Source organism: Neltuma alba, unplaced genomic scaffold (assembly GCF_004799145.2).
Source record: "Neltuma alba isolate B1F8T4 unplaced genomic scaffold, ASM479914v2 tig00000507_pilon, whole genome shotgun sequence".
Taxonomy (NCBI): Eukaryota; Viridiplantae; Streptophyta; class Magnoliopsida; order Fabales; family Fabaceae; genus Neltuma; species Neltuma alba.
Window position 1 is genome coordinate 28,103 of NW_021632077.1, and position 16,815 is coordinate 44,917.

The 16,815-nt window shown below is 35.7% G+C and overlaps 2 protein-coding genes across 3 annotated transcripts in view; both read right to left on the minus strand.

Annotated features, from left to right (window-relative positions):
- Positions 1–8,634, minus strand: part of LOC114739981 (cyclin-dependent kinase C-2) — a 26,498-nt gene extending 17,864 nt beyond the window's left edge. The window contains exon 1 of the mRNA XM_028928106.1: positions 8,543–8,634. The gene's annotated coding sequence lies outside the window, so the exon portion shown is untranslated. The remainder of the gene's footprint in view (positions 1–8,542) is intronic.
- Positions 1–14,782, minus strand: part of LOC114739970 (wall-associated receptor kinase 3-like) — a 26,658-nt gene extending 11,876 nt beyond the window's left edge. The window contains exons 1-2 of one of the 2 annotated variants that reach the window (XM_028928087.1): positions 14,311–14,782; positions 12,110–12,244 (exon numbers count right to left, since the gene is read on the minus strand). In XM_028928087.1, coding sequence (XP_028783920.1) covers positions 12,110–12,244; positions 14,311–14,605 — 430 coding nt within the window. In that variant the 5' untranslated portion in view covers positions 14,606–14,782. Of the gene's footprint in view, positions 1–12,064; positions 12,245–14,310 lie in introns of both variants that reach the window. The other variant, XM_028928078.1, reaches the window with a different exon arrangement.
- Positions 14,783–16,815: the final 2,033 nt, after the last annotated feature.

Here is a 16,815-nt window from a genome sequence, read left to right on the forward strand (position 1 = left end):
AACTGCTCTGTTAGATTCACAAATAATCTCATATTCTCACACCTTTAGTTTTTTTTTAATCAATAGAGTCACATACAAACATGTCAATGATGTGCTCCAATCGAATCCTCATAAATTTGTGGCAGATGGCATTCTTACTAAGACAACTAGCCATTTCCTAGGAACCCCTTGTATCCCAAAAAAGTTTAGTCAACTATACATAATCAAATTATGTCTATTTCTAAGGCAGTCCTTTAAGATATCTTTACTTTGCTTCATCCTTTCTTGGCGCCTTCTATCTCAATTGCTTCACCCTCCTTTTTTTCATATAGATTTTTTAAATTATCCTATAGGTTGTATGGTACAGACTGTTATGTAACTGACGTTGATTGTATTAATTAAGATTAGTTAATGTTTTTAAATTTGTTGTTGCAATTGGGAAGGCAGCTTTGGCACATAAGGGTGTGAGCTCGATGGAGCAAGATGGAAGACAACCACCCCTTCTAGCCACTTTTATAATGGGATTCTCTTCACAGAAATTGAGTCACTGGAGTCTGGAGGCGCTAAGCTTGAAGCAGAATTTTTTTTGCTTAATTGTTTTGGTTTTTCTGTATCCCCTTGGTTATGTTCCAGTGGATGGCCCATGGTTTTTCAGTTCTTTTTGTTGTGGCTGAATTTTCGGATGCTTTGGTTTAACCAAGAATATGAATTTCTTCTTACCAAAAAAACAATAATTTCAGAACTATCATCGACGAAGTTATTAAATGTAAAGATTTAATTTATGTTTTAGAAAACATCAATACTAAGAATGGTCGAAGGAAAAGATAATTATAGTACCTCAAAAAAATTATAGACGATGATCTTATAATAATTAATGGTAATTTATAAAATCTTATAATTAGTAAGGTTCATAGGGAGTATTTCTTTCTCTCATCTAACCTGGTTGAAATAATTAATTTGGTGCCATCAATGTCACATAATATTCAATTGAGAGTCATGACTCATGATTCAACTTTAACAAAAAAAAATCAATATTTATTGGATATAATATGATATTTCCTTGTTTATTATTAATAACACAAACAAAAACAAAATTAGTTATTGCCATATATCATTCTCATCCAAAGTTGACTTCATTTGACTTTCCTAATCCGATTAGTAGACAAGTACTGCTGGTTGTACCACTATTCCTAAAACATTCAATCATTCATAAACTAAGATAATGGGAAGGAATATTGATTTTATTATTCACTCTCTCTCATCTTATATATTATCATTTTTATTTAATGCTTTAACTTTTAAGGTGTATTAAATATTTTTTCATATACACTACTTTAAGTTCAAAATATAAAATTTAGTTTAAGGTATAATTAGATTTTATATATAGGACTAGAAGTATTACTATATTTAACAAGGATACTGAGAGAGAGAGTAGAATTAATTGTGGTTTAATGCAATTAATGAAGGTATCATATCAAAAAAAATTTAGATTTTATGAAAAATTTAATACTTTTAATTATTTTTTATTAATACACATGAAATAGCTAGAAATAACTTATATTTTGGATCAGAGGAATCGCAAATTAATTAATTAAAGCCAATGGTAGTGGGGTGGCCATTAGTGCACCATGAATGTTCTAGTGTGTGGCCTTCACCTGTAAAGTACACAATCAAAGAAGAAGATAATATAAAATAATAATGAAAGTGTTAATTAAATGAGGATTCGAAAGTCACTCCAGCGTCTTGGCTTCTCTTGTGTGCTTCCCTCATAATGGATAAAATTGGCCATAAAGAGTTAAGGTGGATATGATTAAATCTAATTCATAGGCCTGCAATAATTAAATGGAACCAATTATATAGATATTTAGGAACTAATGAACAGCCTATCAATTTTCGTTCCATCTTTTTATTCAAGCTTTATTAGATAAGTTGAATTTTAAAACCTCATCATAACATCATGTATAACTAAAAAATCTCCTATAAAAAAAACCCTTACAAATTGCTTATTAATTTAAGCATTATAGAGTATATATGAGTAGTACTTTTTAATTAAAGGGACTAAATTCTATTAGTTTAGTCCAACTATTTTATAGATTTTATCTGTAACTGCTTCCTAAGAAATCTCTAATTGTGGTTAATGAAGGTTTCCCACTCCTTTTATCTTTTCAAAAATATTTTTTGGTTGAGCAATTGAGTAACAGGACAACAAAAAAGCCAAATTTCAGCTGGTCAACCAATTTATGCGTTTATAAGCTTTATCCCTATCAGTTTATTCATAAGGTAAAAAGATAATTTTATTTTCTAGTTCTTAATGTAAGTCAACTTACTATATTTATTATATAATTATCTAAATTTACCTCCAATTTTATTTTTCTATTACTTCTGTGTAGTATTACTTTTTTTTAAAAGTATGTATGTTAACTATTAAAAATTTAAAAAGTTAAAGAGAAAGATGGAGAACAAAGGCGAGAGAAGGTCAGGCGACGGTGACGGTGGAAGGGGTACGGGATATTGTGATCAGGGGGAGGTAGAGAGTGTGATAAACCTCTGGACCAAGGCATGATTCCTATGGACTTTGTCTTTGGGAAAGGAGGAGGGGGACAAGAGGCTAAACCTATGGAGGTTCCGAATCGGAGACCCATCCCTTTGTCTTGTAAAGACAAACTTTTATCATTAGGATGTGGTGGCTACTTGGTGAAGCACAATGAGACTGAAGACATTGTGAGTGGAGGGAAGTCCTTCTTTGCGAAGAAGAAGATGGGTGAGGAGCCCTCGTTGGACAAAGAAGGATCGGATAGTGAGGACATGGAAGGGACAACGATTAAAACTAAGTACCCTGTGCTTAAGGTTACAAATGAACAATATATAGCTTGGCGTCAACTGTGGATGAATTTGCTGATAATCAAACTAATGGGACTTCAAGTCCCTAGACACGTCCTTATTGATCGAATTCAAAGAATGTGGAAGCCTAAAGACCTAATGAAGGTGACTCCATTAAGTAATGATTATTACATCATCTCCTTTAGTAACAGGGAGGACAGGGATTTTGCTTTTTAGGAGGGACCTTGGATGATAGATGATCACTATTTGATAGTTCAATGCTGGCGTCCAAACTTCAGCCCATGGAAAACAGATAAGTAGAGAAGGATTGTGGCCTGGATTCGTATACCAGATCTCCTAATGGAATTCTATAATGTTGAGTCTCTTGGTCTCATTGGAGATATGGTAGGAAAAACAATTAAAGTAGATTGGTCAACCTCAATATATGATAAAGGTGGTTTCGCTCGAATATGTGTTGAGATAGATCTTCAACAACCCTTGCTTACTACTTTTATAGCCTTCGGTGAGGATAGACAGATCATTTACGAAGGTTTACATCAAGTTTGTTTTCATTGTGGAAGGTATCGACATGAATGACATGAATGCCCATTGATAACTGTTAGCCCCACGAAGAATGGTGGGAATGTTGCCAGCGAAAAGACCAACTCGAACCCGATACCGACCGGTGCGACGGAGATGGTCGATAACCACCTAGGCCCACAGATGCTTGGTTAGTCAAGATTTTTTCTGGATTAATGGGAGCACAGAAAAGGTAGGATCGAGCAGTAATAGTAGGGGGCAGAGAAGAAGAGATCTGATAGCGATCACACAAGGGCAGAATAAAAGGAAACTAGGAACATGAATGAGCCTAAGAATCAGCTGAGGATCAGGCACAAGGATACAACCAAAGGGGTATATCGGCCAGTAGGAGGACAAAAGGATACAAATGAGGGGAATTCGGGGGTTAGCGTGAAAGACTGGATCTTTGGCAATGAATTATCTAATAACAACATGTGGGTCACTATTGGCTCTAAAAGGAAAATTATCGACAAATCTAGACCACGTGGCAAGGAAAATGTTTTGACCAAGGGCAAAATAAAAAGCAAAGAAGGGGCAGCTTTTCTGTCAGGGACCATATCAGACTACAACCCCTTTGCTTCTCTCCAGGTTGGGCCTTTTGAAGGAGAGTCTAGTAGACAATAGCAAGGGCTAGGTAAGGGTGCTAATGGGCTAGAAGCCGTGGAAATGGGCCTCTTCCATGCGACCGAGCCGAATTCAGAGTCTGTGGATATTATGCACTTGAATAACGATGTTCTTCATGCTGCGGTTATGCATGGCAAGCATCAGGTGGCAGATATGGATATTGGTCAGGTGAGGGACACCCATGCCTCACAAAACCTTGATATTGTTTTCCTATGAATTACATGATATGAAATTCTAGAGGAAGAGGCTCGAAGACATTTCCCAACTTGATACAAGAAATCAAAAAACACCACCACCTGGATTTTCTTGCATTAGTCAAGACTCGTGCAGATAACCAAAAAAGGAGAAAAGCATCCACACTCTTGGGTTCCAGGATTACACTTACATCGGTGTTGAAGGCTATAGCGGAGGTATATGTTGCCTTTGGAATGCAGGTGTTCGAGATGTGATGGTTCTAGAGAGACATCGTCAGTTTATTCATTTAAAAGTTGAAAACAGTAAACATGAACAGTGGTTTATGACTGTCATTTATGCTAGCCCCCATCTAGTGGCTCGGCGAATGCTGTGGAACAAACTCACCTGTATAGGCAGTGACCTTCAAGCACCTTGGATACTTGGGAGGGATTTCAACACGACACTTTTCAGTACTGAATGATGCTCTTTTACCCCTAGCCGTCTTTCTTCGGATCGTGATTTCTTTCAATGGTTTGAGGGCTTGAATATAGTATTCCTTGGCACTGCAGGACCTAAGCTCACTTGGAAGAGGGGTGGCACTAAAGCCTTACTTGATTGCTTCTTTGCTAATGAGGCTTGGTGCCAGAAATTCCCTAATGCTCAGGTCTTTCACCTCCCCTTTTGTAAGTCAGATCATAGGCCTATTTTATTGCAACTGAATCATGGCATTGACAAACCCCAACGACCTTTTAGGTTCATTGCCTCTTGTGTCCTTCACGATAGCTTTGACGTGTTTGTGCAAGAGCAGTGGAAAGAAGGACTCGAATAGACACATAACTTAGGACAATTCAGCGACGCTTGCTATACCTGGAACAAGAAAGTCTTCGGCAATATTGAAGGCAGGAAAAAGAAGCTTATGCGTTGGCTTGATGGTATAAATAAAGCTATTGCAAGAGGATGGAATATAGCTTACTATGAAGAAATTCAAGCTAAGATTTGGACCGAACTAGAAAATGTGTTGTCCCAAGAAGCTCTGCTAGGGACTCAAAAAGCAAGGTTGAATTAGAGTGTCTATGGGGACCGAAACACAAGACTATTCCACTCACATGCAAATGGACGTCGGAAAGCAAATAGAGTTGATGCTTTTTGATTAGATGATGATAATTGGTGCTATGATACTGAAATAATTAAACTTGAAGCTACTTCCTTTTTCTCAAATCTCTTCACCGAAGATGTTACCGTGCATGAGGTGATGAAGTGTGATGTCAGTTTTCCTACAATTGACAAGATATATTTAAGATGTTGCAGCATAAATGTTGATGAAGCTGAGATTAGAGAAGCTATCTTTAATATGAGACCGTTGATATCTCCAGGACTGGATGGTTTTAATGCCCTTTTTAGCCAAAATCAGTGGAAAACTGTGGGAAGATCACTTGTCCTCCTTATCAAGCACCTCTTTGCTAACCCCCATGAAATTAAGGCAGTTAATGGCACCTTGATTGTTTTGATTCCTAAGAAAGAACATCCAGAGAGCTTTAGGGATCTAAGGCCTATTAGTTTATGCAATGTTGTCTACAAAGTGGTGATGAAAATTATGGCCAATAGAATGAAAATCTTGATGCCAAGTATTATCTCTCCAAACCAATGTAGTTTTGTTCTTGGATGGCATAGCTCAGATAACATTATTGCAGCACAGGAAGTGATCCACTCTATGCGCACTATGAGGGGTAAGAAGGGTTTTATGGCCATTAAAATAGACCTTGAGAAAGCCTATGATAGAGTTAATTGGGATTTCTTAATTGACTGCCTGCAAGAGCTAAAATTTCCATCACACTTTATTGAAATCATATCCTGTTGCATTAGTACTGCTGAATTTCAACTCCTATGGAATGGCAACAAGGTTGATTTGTTCAAGTCTTCTAGAAGGGTTTGTCAAGGGGATCCAGTCTCTCCCTATTTATTTGTTATCTGCATGAAAAAACTAGTTCATCTTATTCAGGAGAAAATGCAAATGAAGGAATGGAGGCCAATTCGGTTAACCAAGAATTGTCCTCCCATTTCTCATCTATTTTTTACACACGATATTATCTTATTTTTAGAGGCTTTATTAGAACGAGCGGGTCTGATCAAAAATTGTCTTGACGCCTTTTGTCACTGGTCTGGGCTTAAGGTAAATTTTTCTATGAGCCGTGTATTCTTTTCTACTAACATGAATCACAACAGGTGCTCAGAAATTAGTAACTCGCTGGGGTTTACTCAATCAGCTGACTTGGGTAAATATCTTGGGGTATAGCTGCATTATAAGCGTGTTAGTCATGATTCCTTCAAAGATGTTATTGATAGAGTGAAGACTCGACTGATGGATTGGAAAACGAGTTCACTCTCTCTTGCAGGACTCTCTACACTGATCACTTCAGTCACTTCAGCCATTCTATGCTACTCAATGCATACTTCTCTTCTCTCGGTGAATACTCGTGAGACTCTTGACAAGTTTAACAGGCGTTTTCTTTGGAAAGGTACAGAGGCTGCCCAAAAGATTTCTCTAGTGGCATGGGATTTGGTGTGTAAACCAAAGACTAGATGAGGACTGGGGTTACGACATGCTAAGCTGCAGAGCCGAGCCCATCTTATGAAACTAGGATGGAAGCTTGTCACGCGTCGAGATGACTTCTGGGTCCGTGTGGTTCGAGATAAATACAGGTGTGGGAATGATTTACTTCCAATCATTGATACTGAGAGAGGTGGTTCCAATGTCTGGGCTGGAATTAAAACTACTTGGAAGAAAGTGGAAGAGGGAATAGACCGTTTTCAGGACGATAATACTGTAAGATGGAAGCATGATAGAAGTGGGAAGTTCTCTGTGAAGTCTGCCTATACCCTGCTCACTCATTCGAAGGTGAGCACAGAACCATCTTGGGAGAAGATTTGGAAAATGTGAGTGCCCAAACGGTGTAGAACTTTGATGTGGCTTGCAGCAAGAAAGAGCTTATTAACTAATGTAACGTGCTGTCATAGAGGTTTAAGTAATGATGAATGTTGCCCCATATGTAAAAGAGCAGTTGAAGATGCGATCCATGTGTTTCGAGACTGCCATGAGACTAAACGTTTGTGGAGGAAGCTGGTTCCAGCAAAGGTATGGCACAAGTTCTGCACCCTTAATTTTGACGAGTGGTTTCGCTGGAATGTTATTACAACGAGTGGGGACAACAGAGAATGGAATGCTCTGTTCGCGGTGATCTGCTGGTGGCTATGGAAACGGAGGAACCTAGCAATCTTTGAAGGCAAACAGGTGAGCAATGAGTCTATCATTGCTAAGGCCCAGGCTCTTATTAGCAATTTGCATAAGGTTCAAAAACACCTTGGTGGCCCCCCTCCAAGGATTACGACCTTTAGTTGCTGTGGATAAATGGCAGCTGCCGAAACATGAATGGCTCAAACTTAATGTGGATAGTGCTTTCTCGGCCATCACCAACTCATGTGCTTGGGGAGGACTGATTCGAGATATGACTGGTGATTTCCTCAGTGGATTCATTGGTAAACTTGAAGGAGGAGATGCAATGTCTGCCAAACTATGGGCCTACTGGTACGGTCTCAAGATCGCTTGGACTGCTGGGCATCGCAATATCATCCTTGAATCTGACGCATCAAATGTCATCGAACTGATTAGCGTTGACCCTGATGAATGCCATGAAGATTACAACACCCTGGTAGAAATAAGAGAACTTCTCAACCGGAACTGGAACGTGAGAGTTGAATATACCACTAGGGAGTGCAACAAGGCTGCAGACCTTCTCGCAAAAAAGGGACTCAATGCCCCCCGGGGTTTTCATATTATTACTGATGTTCCAAGGGAGTTAGACTTAATTTTGGCTCTAGATCGCGGAAATATTGATAGCGATCTTGTGGAAGCTTAATGAAGTCTCTTTTGTTATCCAAAAAAAAAAATTTAGAAAGTTATTAAATTTTAAGATAGAGTTAATGATATTTAATTTTTTATTAATAAAATATATTAAAAATATCTTATGAATAGAATAAGAAAAATATATGAGATAGTAAGAATAAAATTAAAGAAGGTTGGTTTTTCCAGATTTTTCAAGACCTCGGTGGCATTCAATGAAGACAACAAATCAACAATAATTAAATATGGTAGCGTGATCTGTAATGTTTCATTTAATTTTTTTTTAAATAAAAGCTAGTGTGTTGATGTGATGACCATGATAATGATTAGCATTTAATTTTATAAGTTGAGGTGACATTAGTGTATGCTTAACAAAGAATTAAGAAAGAGAAAACAATATTTTAGCGAATCAAACAATGGTCAATTAGGGTTTTTCACTACCAACACAGTCGGAGAAAAACAACATACCAGCAGTGCGATAGCGTCGGAATCAAACAAAGTCGGAGCCTTTCGAGAAAGGCAACGTAGGAGATAGCGGACTGGTGTGGAAGGAATGGGATGAAAGCTTAGAGAGGAACAATGGTATCGAGATCAATGGAGAAGGGAAATTGGCAACAACGAAGAGTTCAAGAAAATGATGTCAGGGGTATGTTGAGTCAGATGAGAGCAATTGTTGACTTCGTGAATCCTCTCTGCCCTCTGGATAACAATTCGAACACCTCAATGCAGGCTATAACGATTATGTCCTTCGTACAAGCAACGTAGTGGCCGGTAAGCTTTGGTCGATCGTCCGGGGTTTAGGTTTTACGTCTCTCCAGCCTCTTACGATTTTGGAGGATGCCGCTACTCGGGGACTCGATTATGATTGATGATTCTCCTGGGACAGTCGTTCCCACGCTAATCCTTTCTATTTCTTTGGGCGTTTCCTACTCTGTTTATTATCTTGAAGGGACTTGGTTGTGAACATCTAACCTTTTTTTTCCCCTCATAAAAGAAAAGTGAAAGCCATATTTATCATTTATATTGATGCGGAAGTAAAGACATATACTATCCCTCCTAATTATAAGATATTATTTATAAACTACTAGTATCAAAATTCAAAATCTAATCAGATTGGTTTTTAAGTAATGTTTAGTTTATTAGAATCCCCCAAGTGTTATTTCTCAAATAAAATAAATAGAATCGCCCCTTATTTATATATTTATTTCTTTTTCTTTTTTGACCAGAGGGCCTTTTTTCTTTTCCTTGACCTTAAAACCTGCATAATGGCATAATTTATATTTAAACTAATTGCTAAAAATAATGCGAAAAGATCTAAGAAGGCTTGCTGGATGATGATCACCAGCGGAAGCTATCATTTTTCTTCTATTTTGAACTTTTTTTCTCAATATAAAATTTCAGTCTTCTTTTCTTTAAACTTGTAATTTTTTTAAACTCTTTCAATTAATTATACATATTGAAGGAGTTTTTCATCCAGAGCATAAATTATAATACAAATAAGTAAAAGATATACTTTAAGAAAATCAACATATATTTTTTACACTTAATTAACTTAAGTAATGTTATTGATTTCTCTACAAATTAGTTATTTAACTTAAAGAGTAGATTATGAGACTAAAAAGACAAGTATCAAGAGCCACACACACATAAAATATATGAAAATTAAATTTGCAACTTATAGGAACTAATTGCATACAAATTACTAGGTAGGTTCTTATCACCTTCTATTGTACGACTCCCACAACTTTTAAATCCCCTAGAAAAGTAGAAACAGAACACAGTTAAGAATACAGTATAAGATCATCGCCCACCATCTATAATCTCAAATGCTACTTGCTTTTGTATGCTATCATGGCTAGCAACTGAGAAGCCAGCACCGGCACTCTCATATCCATCATTAGGGCGATGGCCCAATAAGTATTCACTTTCTTCTGCTTTCATCATATCCTTGTCCTTCTCTTGAAGATGCTTTTCCATTGCCATTAGACCTTGTAACTCCATTGCTACTTCTTTCATTGTTGGCCTTTCCTCTCTATTAACCCTAACGCATCTGCTTGCCAATAAGGCTACTTCTTTCAACTGTTTTGCATTCTTCTTCTGGTCGACTACTTGCCTATCAAGAATCTCCCATAGGCGATCTTCTCTCATTGAAGACACAAAATGACTAGCCAATGTATTGAATTCAAAAGCCTTATGTCTAGTGAGTAACTCCATAAGCACAATTCCAAAACTATAAACATCACTCTTCTCATTCAACTGACCTGTTTGAAGATACTCAGGATCCAAGTATCCTATTGTTTCTTGAACCACAGTGGCAACTTGAGCTCCAAAATCAGATACCTTTGCTCTATCATTATGATCTAAAAGTATATTGGCAGACTTGATATCTCTATGGATAATTGGAATAGAAGCTGCAGAATGTAAATACGAAATGGCCTCAGCAGTTTCTGTGGCTATTCTTAATCGAGTCTCCCATGTGATAGAGCGTTCATTTTTTGATGGGGCTAGGTGATCAAGAAGGCTTCCATTGTCTACAAACTCATACACTAACAAAGGCACTTCAGTTTCAAGACAACATCCCAAAAGTTTGACCACATGCCTGTGGTTGATTTGGGAAAGCACAAACACTTCATTGATAAAACTTTTAATATTTTGGGGATCCCCTCCAACTCTGGACTTCTTAATTGCAACAATTGTGTTGTCTGGCAATATACCTTTATAAACTGTGCCTTGTCCTCCACGACCAAGAATTCTGCTTTCATCAAAGTTGTTTGTGGCATTCTTAAGCTCAACTTCTGTAAATATTCTGGTTCTGTCAGTGTATCCTTGTTGTTGTGAAAGTTGTTGTAGAAGCAAGTTTCCTCCATTTTGCTCAAAATTTCTCCGTCTGAGTTGCATCAGATTCCTTTGCTTGTGTGCCCAGCATAATGTGGAGACAAGTGTGAAGACGCCCAGCAAAGCTAAAGTAACAACTACAAGTATAGAGTTCAAGATGTGAGTTTTTCTTGAAAGAAGTTTCGAAATTTGATTTGAAAAGTGTGAAGATGCTAGTCCTATGCGCATGTCTAATCATTTTCTCCAGCACAAAATGCTAAATAAACTGCAAAGAAATAAACAATGGTTTGACCTTTGAAGTTGGCAGCACAGATTTTGTCCAATTGAATATAGTTAAAACAAACTGTTATCCCATTACTTTTACAAAATATTTGAAATTTTTTGAAAATAGTTTATTTTTAAAATTAGAAACTAAATTATATTTGGTATATTTTTATTTTTTTGGTTATTTTTTCAATTTAATTTGAGAAAAACACCCAATTTGTTCAATTTGGATGAGGGGGAAAACTTTCAAGTTTAGTATCTACATGTCCTAAAAAATAAAAATATTGACTTATATATATACACACTTAAGGGAGAATTGCAATCAGGTTCTAAAAAAGAGATTTAATTACCCTAACATCTATTGATAATTGAAGAGTATGTAATGATAAGCTCTATGGCAAAAAATGACAACATGTTCATGTTTATCACTTGTTATTACAATTTTTGGTGATGAAATTTTCTCATTGAGACATCATGATAATTCTCCCTATACTTAATGTTCAATACATACATTTTTGTTTAATGTTGAAACTTAATAATTAATTTACAGATATTAAAAAATTGTTTTGGTTGACTTAGTTATTTTAAAACATATTTTTAAATTATTTACATTCAAAGCTGCTCTTTAATATATTTGCAATTGATGAAAGTAATTTAAAAAAAAGGTTATAAATTTTAGCAATCAAGTAGATTGATACCTTAAATACGTGTTACTAAATAAGAGTGCAATATCAATTTTAGATGGAATTGTCATGAATAATGATTTGCTAAAGTATTAATATAACTATAACTGAAAAAATTATTAGGATTTAATTTTAAAAATATATAGCAATTCAATTCCAAATCAAGTCAAATTAAAAAAAACCGTTTTTAATAGATCTAAATGCTTACCTAATGGAATTATAAGGCTAGGCCCAGTAGTGCTGCAGCCTGAGCCTGGTTCAGTTTCATTACGGCGGCCATTGCCTTTTTGTCCATGTGGACAAGAACATGTGTAGCCACCAGGGGTATTGTGACATCGATCCTTATGCAAACAATTATTTAGGTTGATGTGCTGGCACTCATCCACATCTGAAATTACGTACACATCATACCACAATTAACCCTGTGAAAAAATAACCTTATAGCACTGGCTTAATTAAAGGAAAAAAGATAAATAAATATTATTTAAAATTCTGAATTTTAAAATATCAAATCAACACTTTTGGTTAAAACGAACTTTTGAAATGTGTGCGCTTTAACAATGTTGTTAGCTATTTACTTTTGAAAAGCAAAAGCAAAGAAAACACCGCCACTATCGTTGTGCCGAAGCTTATTATGATTTTTTTAAAGAACAAAAAATTGGATCGGATATTAAACCAGTTGAGATAATGATTCAAGAGTCAGTTAGTCTAATCAGGGTTCAATAGGTGATATTAAAATAATATAATTGACTTGAAAATAACAAAATATAATAACATTAATAATCACTAATAATAACATATAAGGAAATATAATAATAGTTTGATTATAATAATAATAAAGTATAACAATATTGAGAATTTTGATCTTTATAGTTCATCGTTAACTAAAATTAATAATTATTGATATCAAAATTATATTAAAACTCATTTAAATCTATAAGAGGCTAAGATATTAGGAGCTAAATGAGGAAAAAAATAGGACCAATAACAATATAATTATCCAAACTGGTTCATTATTGGTTCACACCAATTTTTACCAGTTCACTACTGGTTCAACTCCTTTCCGGTTCAACATCCAAACCAAACCGGATCACTAATTGGTTCAGCAGTTTCCCAGTTAAATCATACAGTTTGGTCTGATTTTTTGTTCTCTAGATTTTTTCAGACCAATGAGGTAAAAATGGGATTTGTGCCCACCACCAGTTAGATTACAAAAGATTTGATTCATTTGTTAATATAATACAACATAAACTACTCCCTCCGTTTCTTATTATAAGAGACATTTGATGCTTATGGCATGTTCCTATATATAAGAGACACTTAAAAGTTGTCTCTACTTTTTTGTGTTAATTTTCTATTTTACCCATATTTATTGTCTCCAACTCACACACTCTCTCTCTCCCACTTCTCTTTCTTTTAATAATTTAATTGTTCTCTCTCATGCTCTCTCTCCTTATTAATGAGGGCAGTTTTGGAAAAAAAATTATACTTTTTACACATTGATTGTTCTTAACTAATTTTAACTGTTTTTTTGATCAACGTAAATTAGTTATTCGTCTCTTATAATAAGGAACGGAGGGAGTATATAATAACTATCAAAGTAAGAGGGCTATTTGAACGGAATCACTTTCAGTACTCATTGCAATAATAAGTGCCATGCTACTGTATAATGAATGCCATGCTATTCATCGCTACAATGAAACAACACTTCCCCATGCTACTATATAATGAATGCCATGCTACTCATCGCTACAATGAAACAACACTTCCTCAAACTCTTCAAACGATAACATGATCCTCTTGCTCGCTTTTCTTCAAACAGTTATTAGAAAAGCAGGAAATATAGAGCACAAAAAAAAAGGTGGAGTGTTGGATTTGGGGTTTCTAATGCCCCTTACATTTTTTTTTTACTTGCCAAATGCTTTTTTTTCCTTCTAATTATTAGATTTTACATGAAATCAGTGACATTTTGATATGTCATAAAAAATAGTGCAATTTTCATTTTTTATGATTTTTCAAAAAATTTGCATCTAAATTAAAAAAAACTACATTAATTTTAGAATATCTTCTTTGAAAAATCATAAATTTTTTTGAAAATTGTACCTTTTTTTTTTTTTGGCTCATGACATATCAAATCTAGCGATCAAAGAAAACAAGAAAAATATTTGAGAAGTGAAGAAAATTTAGGAGCCCTAAAGAAGGTGCGGCAAACACTCCAAATCCGTAGGGCATTAGAGGCTTCAAACTCCGTAAGTACTTAAGGAAATTGTTTCATATAGATCGAAATAAAACTTCCTCATATACTGGCCTCGTGTTCCACAAAATTACTTCTAAATAAAATAAAAGAAAAGAGGTTTAAAAAAAGAGAGGGTACTATTCTATTTTAGCCCCAAGAAAATCATTTAAAAAAAATCAAAAAGTGTTGGGTTAAAACCTCAAAATTTTCATAATTACCTTTGCAGCCACCCGCGGTGTAGGGGTTGCCTTTGAACCCCGTTTCACATTTACAGTAGTAATAGCCACTGACACTTTCTGATTCTTCGCATTCCGCATTATCACTTTTGCAGGCTCCACGGCATGATGATTTGTTCTGATCAACTGCCCAATCGAGAATTACCTTAGATCTGTTACTTTCTCTTCGCTCCTTGAGGTTGCCGTCGACGACGGGGTTGAGAGTTTCGTTCTTCTCAACAAATGCAGAACTGCAACGAGCATAGTCATCAGACGCATTAGTACTGTAAAATACCATATTAATGGTATAATTTCCAACGGCTTGCTCCAAAGCACTCTGGCACTCATCGGCCACTGAACTCCGGTTATCGCATCTCGTGTTGCAGCCGTGAAGGCTTTTTCCTTTCCGGTCATAGAGGAAAGCGTAGGTATTACACCCCTCTACCTTGAATTTGTTCTTTGTATTGGATATAACAAACTTGAGAGGCAACTCAAAACCCCACAGAAACTTATTATAGATTTCTTTGGGATCATAGCAAACATCAAGAACAGGCATAGAGACAAGAATCTCACTATTATCCCCAGAGATGTTGAGAACCTGCACGGTGTCGTCTTCCCCACTTGCTAGGTATGGAATAGGCTGTCCGGAGGAAGAAGAGCTGCAGATTATTTGAAAATCAGGGTCTTTGAAGCAGTCCTTCGTCATGCCGAAGGGATAAGAGATGTCCACGTTCCCGCACTTTCTATTGCAATCTGCCGCCGCGGTCACCGCCGCCGCCACCGCCAGAGCGAAGGCAGATAATAATAATGCCAGTTTCAAAAGAAATGCATTACCCATCGTTTAAGCACTACGTATTATATGATGGTGATAATTGATATGATCAGCAAAGCTAATATATAGATAAAGTATTTATAACATGAACATATGTATGCTGTCTTCCAACAATTTGGTACTTGGGATTTGACTTTTATTACTTACGTCTTTAGTTGTATGATTCCAAGCGTGTGTGCGATGACGAAATTGGATTTGTTTAGAATCACGATTACAAGCATTTATAATCACGTATTATTCAAGTCGAGATAAAACTTCTCTCACATGCTTATTTTGTATTCTGTAAGTCATGATTGAAAAGCTGTGTATAAGTCATTTTAAACGGATTTAAAATTAGTTACTTATTTTTTAATAATTTAAATTTTATTAACAATTTTATGTTGCAGATGCACTAATTAAGTGGAATAAATTATTCCATCCAGTGCTGACAAGGGATATATGGGGCTACAGACGCCACACATTATAAGAGAAGACTTGGACAAATCAAAGTCTTGGGGATATATAATAATAATGTTTCAAAAGGAAAGCATTACCCATCAAGTCACTACTTACCATATGATGGTGATAATTCTGTGCATTCTGATATGATCAGGAAAGCTAATATATAGACAAGGGATTTATAATATGAACTTATATATGCTAAGTTCCAACAATTTAGTAATTGAGATTTGGCTTTTATTACTTATGTTTTTAGTTCTATGATTCCAAGCGTGTGCGTAATGACAAATTCGGTTTTGATTAGAATCACGATCATAAGCATTCATAATCACGTGGTGTCATAAGTTGAGACAAAACTTCTTTCATATATTTATCTCTTACATATAAGCCAAAATTAGCTATTTATTTTCTAATAATTTAAGATTTTATTAATAATTTTATGTTGCAGATGCACTAATTAACTAAAATAAATTATTTCACCTAGTACTGACAAGGGATATATGAGGGCTATTAACGCTACACATTATAAGAGAAGACTTGGACAAATCAAAGTCTTGGGGATTTATACTCATTATCCTGCACTAGAAGATATTTGCATCACCCCAATATCTCTCTTGGTGGGGCTTGAATAGGGTTGGACCATCATCACCACATAATAATTGTGAATTTAACTTAGATATTTTATAGTTATTTTGGACTCTTAAAAGCCTTTATTACAAAAATATTCAGTATGACTTATTTGTCCATTTAAAATTTAACAGGTGTTTTTTTTTTTGGGGATCTTCAAATACCCCTTCCAGTATAATTTCTACTTACCTCGACTATTAAGAAAAGACATTGACGAAGACTTGGTTGCCCACGGCATGACACGGCATCTTATTAAGCCTCAAGAGCTAGCTCGAAGACAAAGGATATCTACAATTATTAAAAAAGACTTTTTTTTCGTGGACCACGTATAACAGAAGACTTGGACAATTCAAAGTCTTCGGAATTATATCTCTATCTTCGACTTCTTAGAAGACTTTGACGAAGACTCGTTTGCATGGCATGACAGAGCAGGTCATTATTATAAGCATTTAAGAGATTAAAGATTAAGTTTCACAAGCACAACAAAAGTGAGAGACTCATTGACCAGTAAGTCTCATACTCGATCATTAATTCCACTCCAGAATTAGGCAATGAATGCTCCTCAAAGTTTTAATCATGTTTTCCTTCAAACAAGAGAATCGGATGGCCAA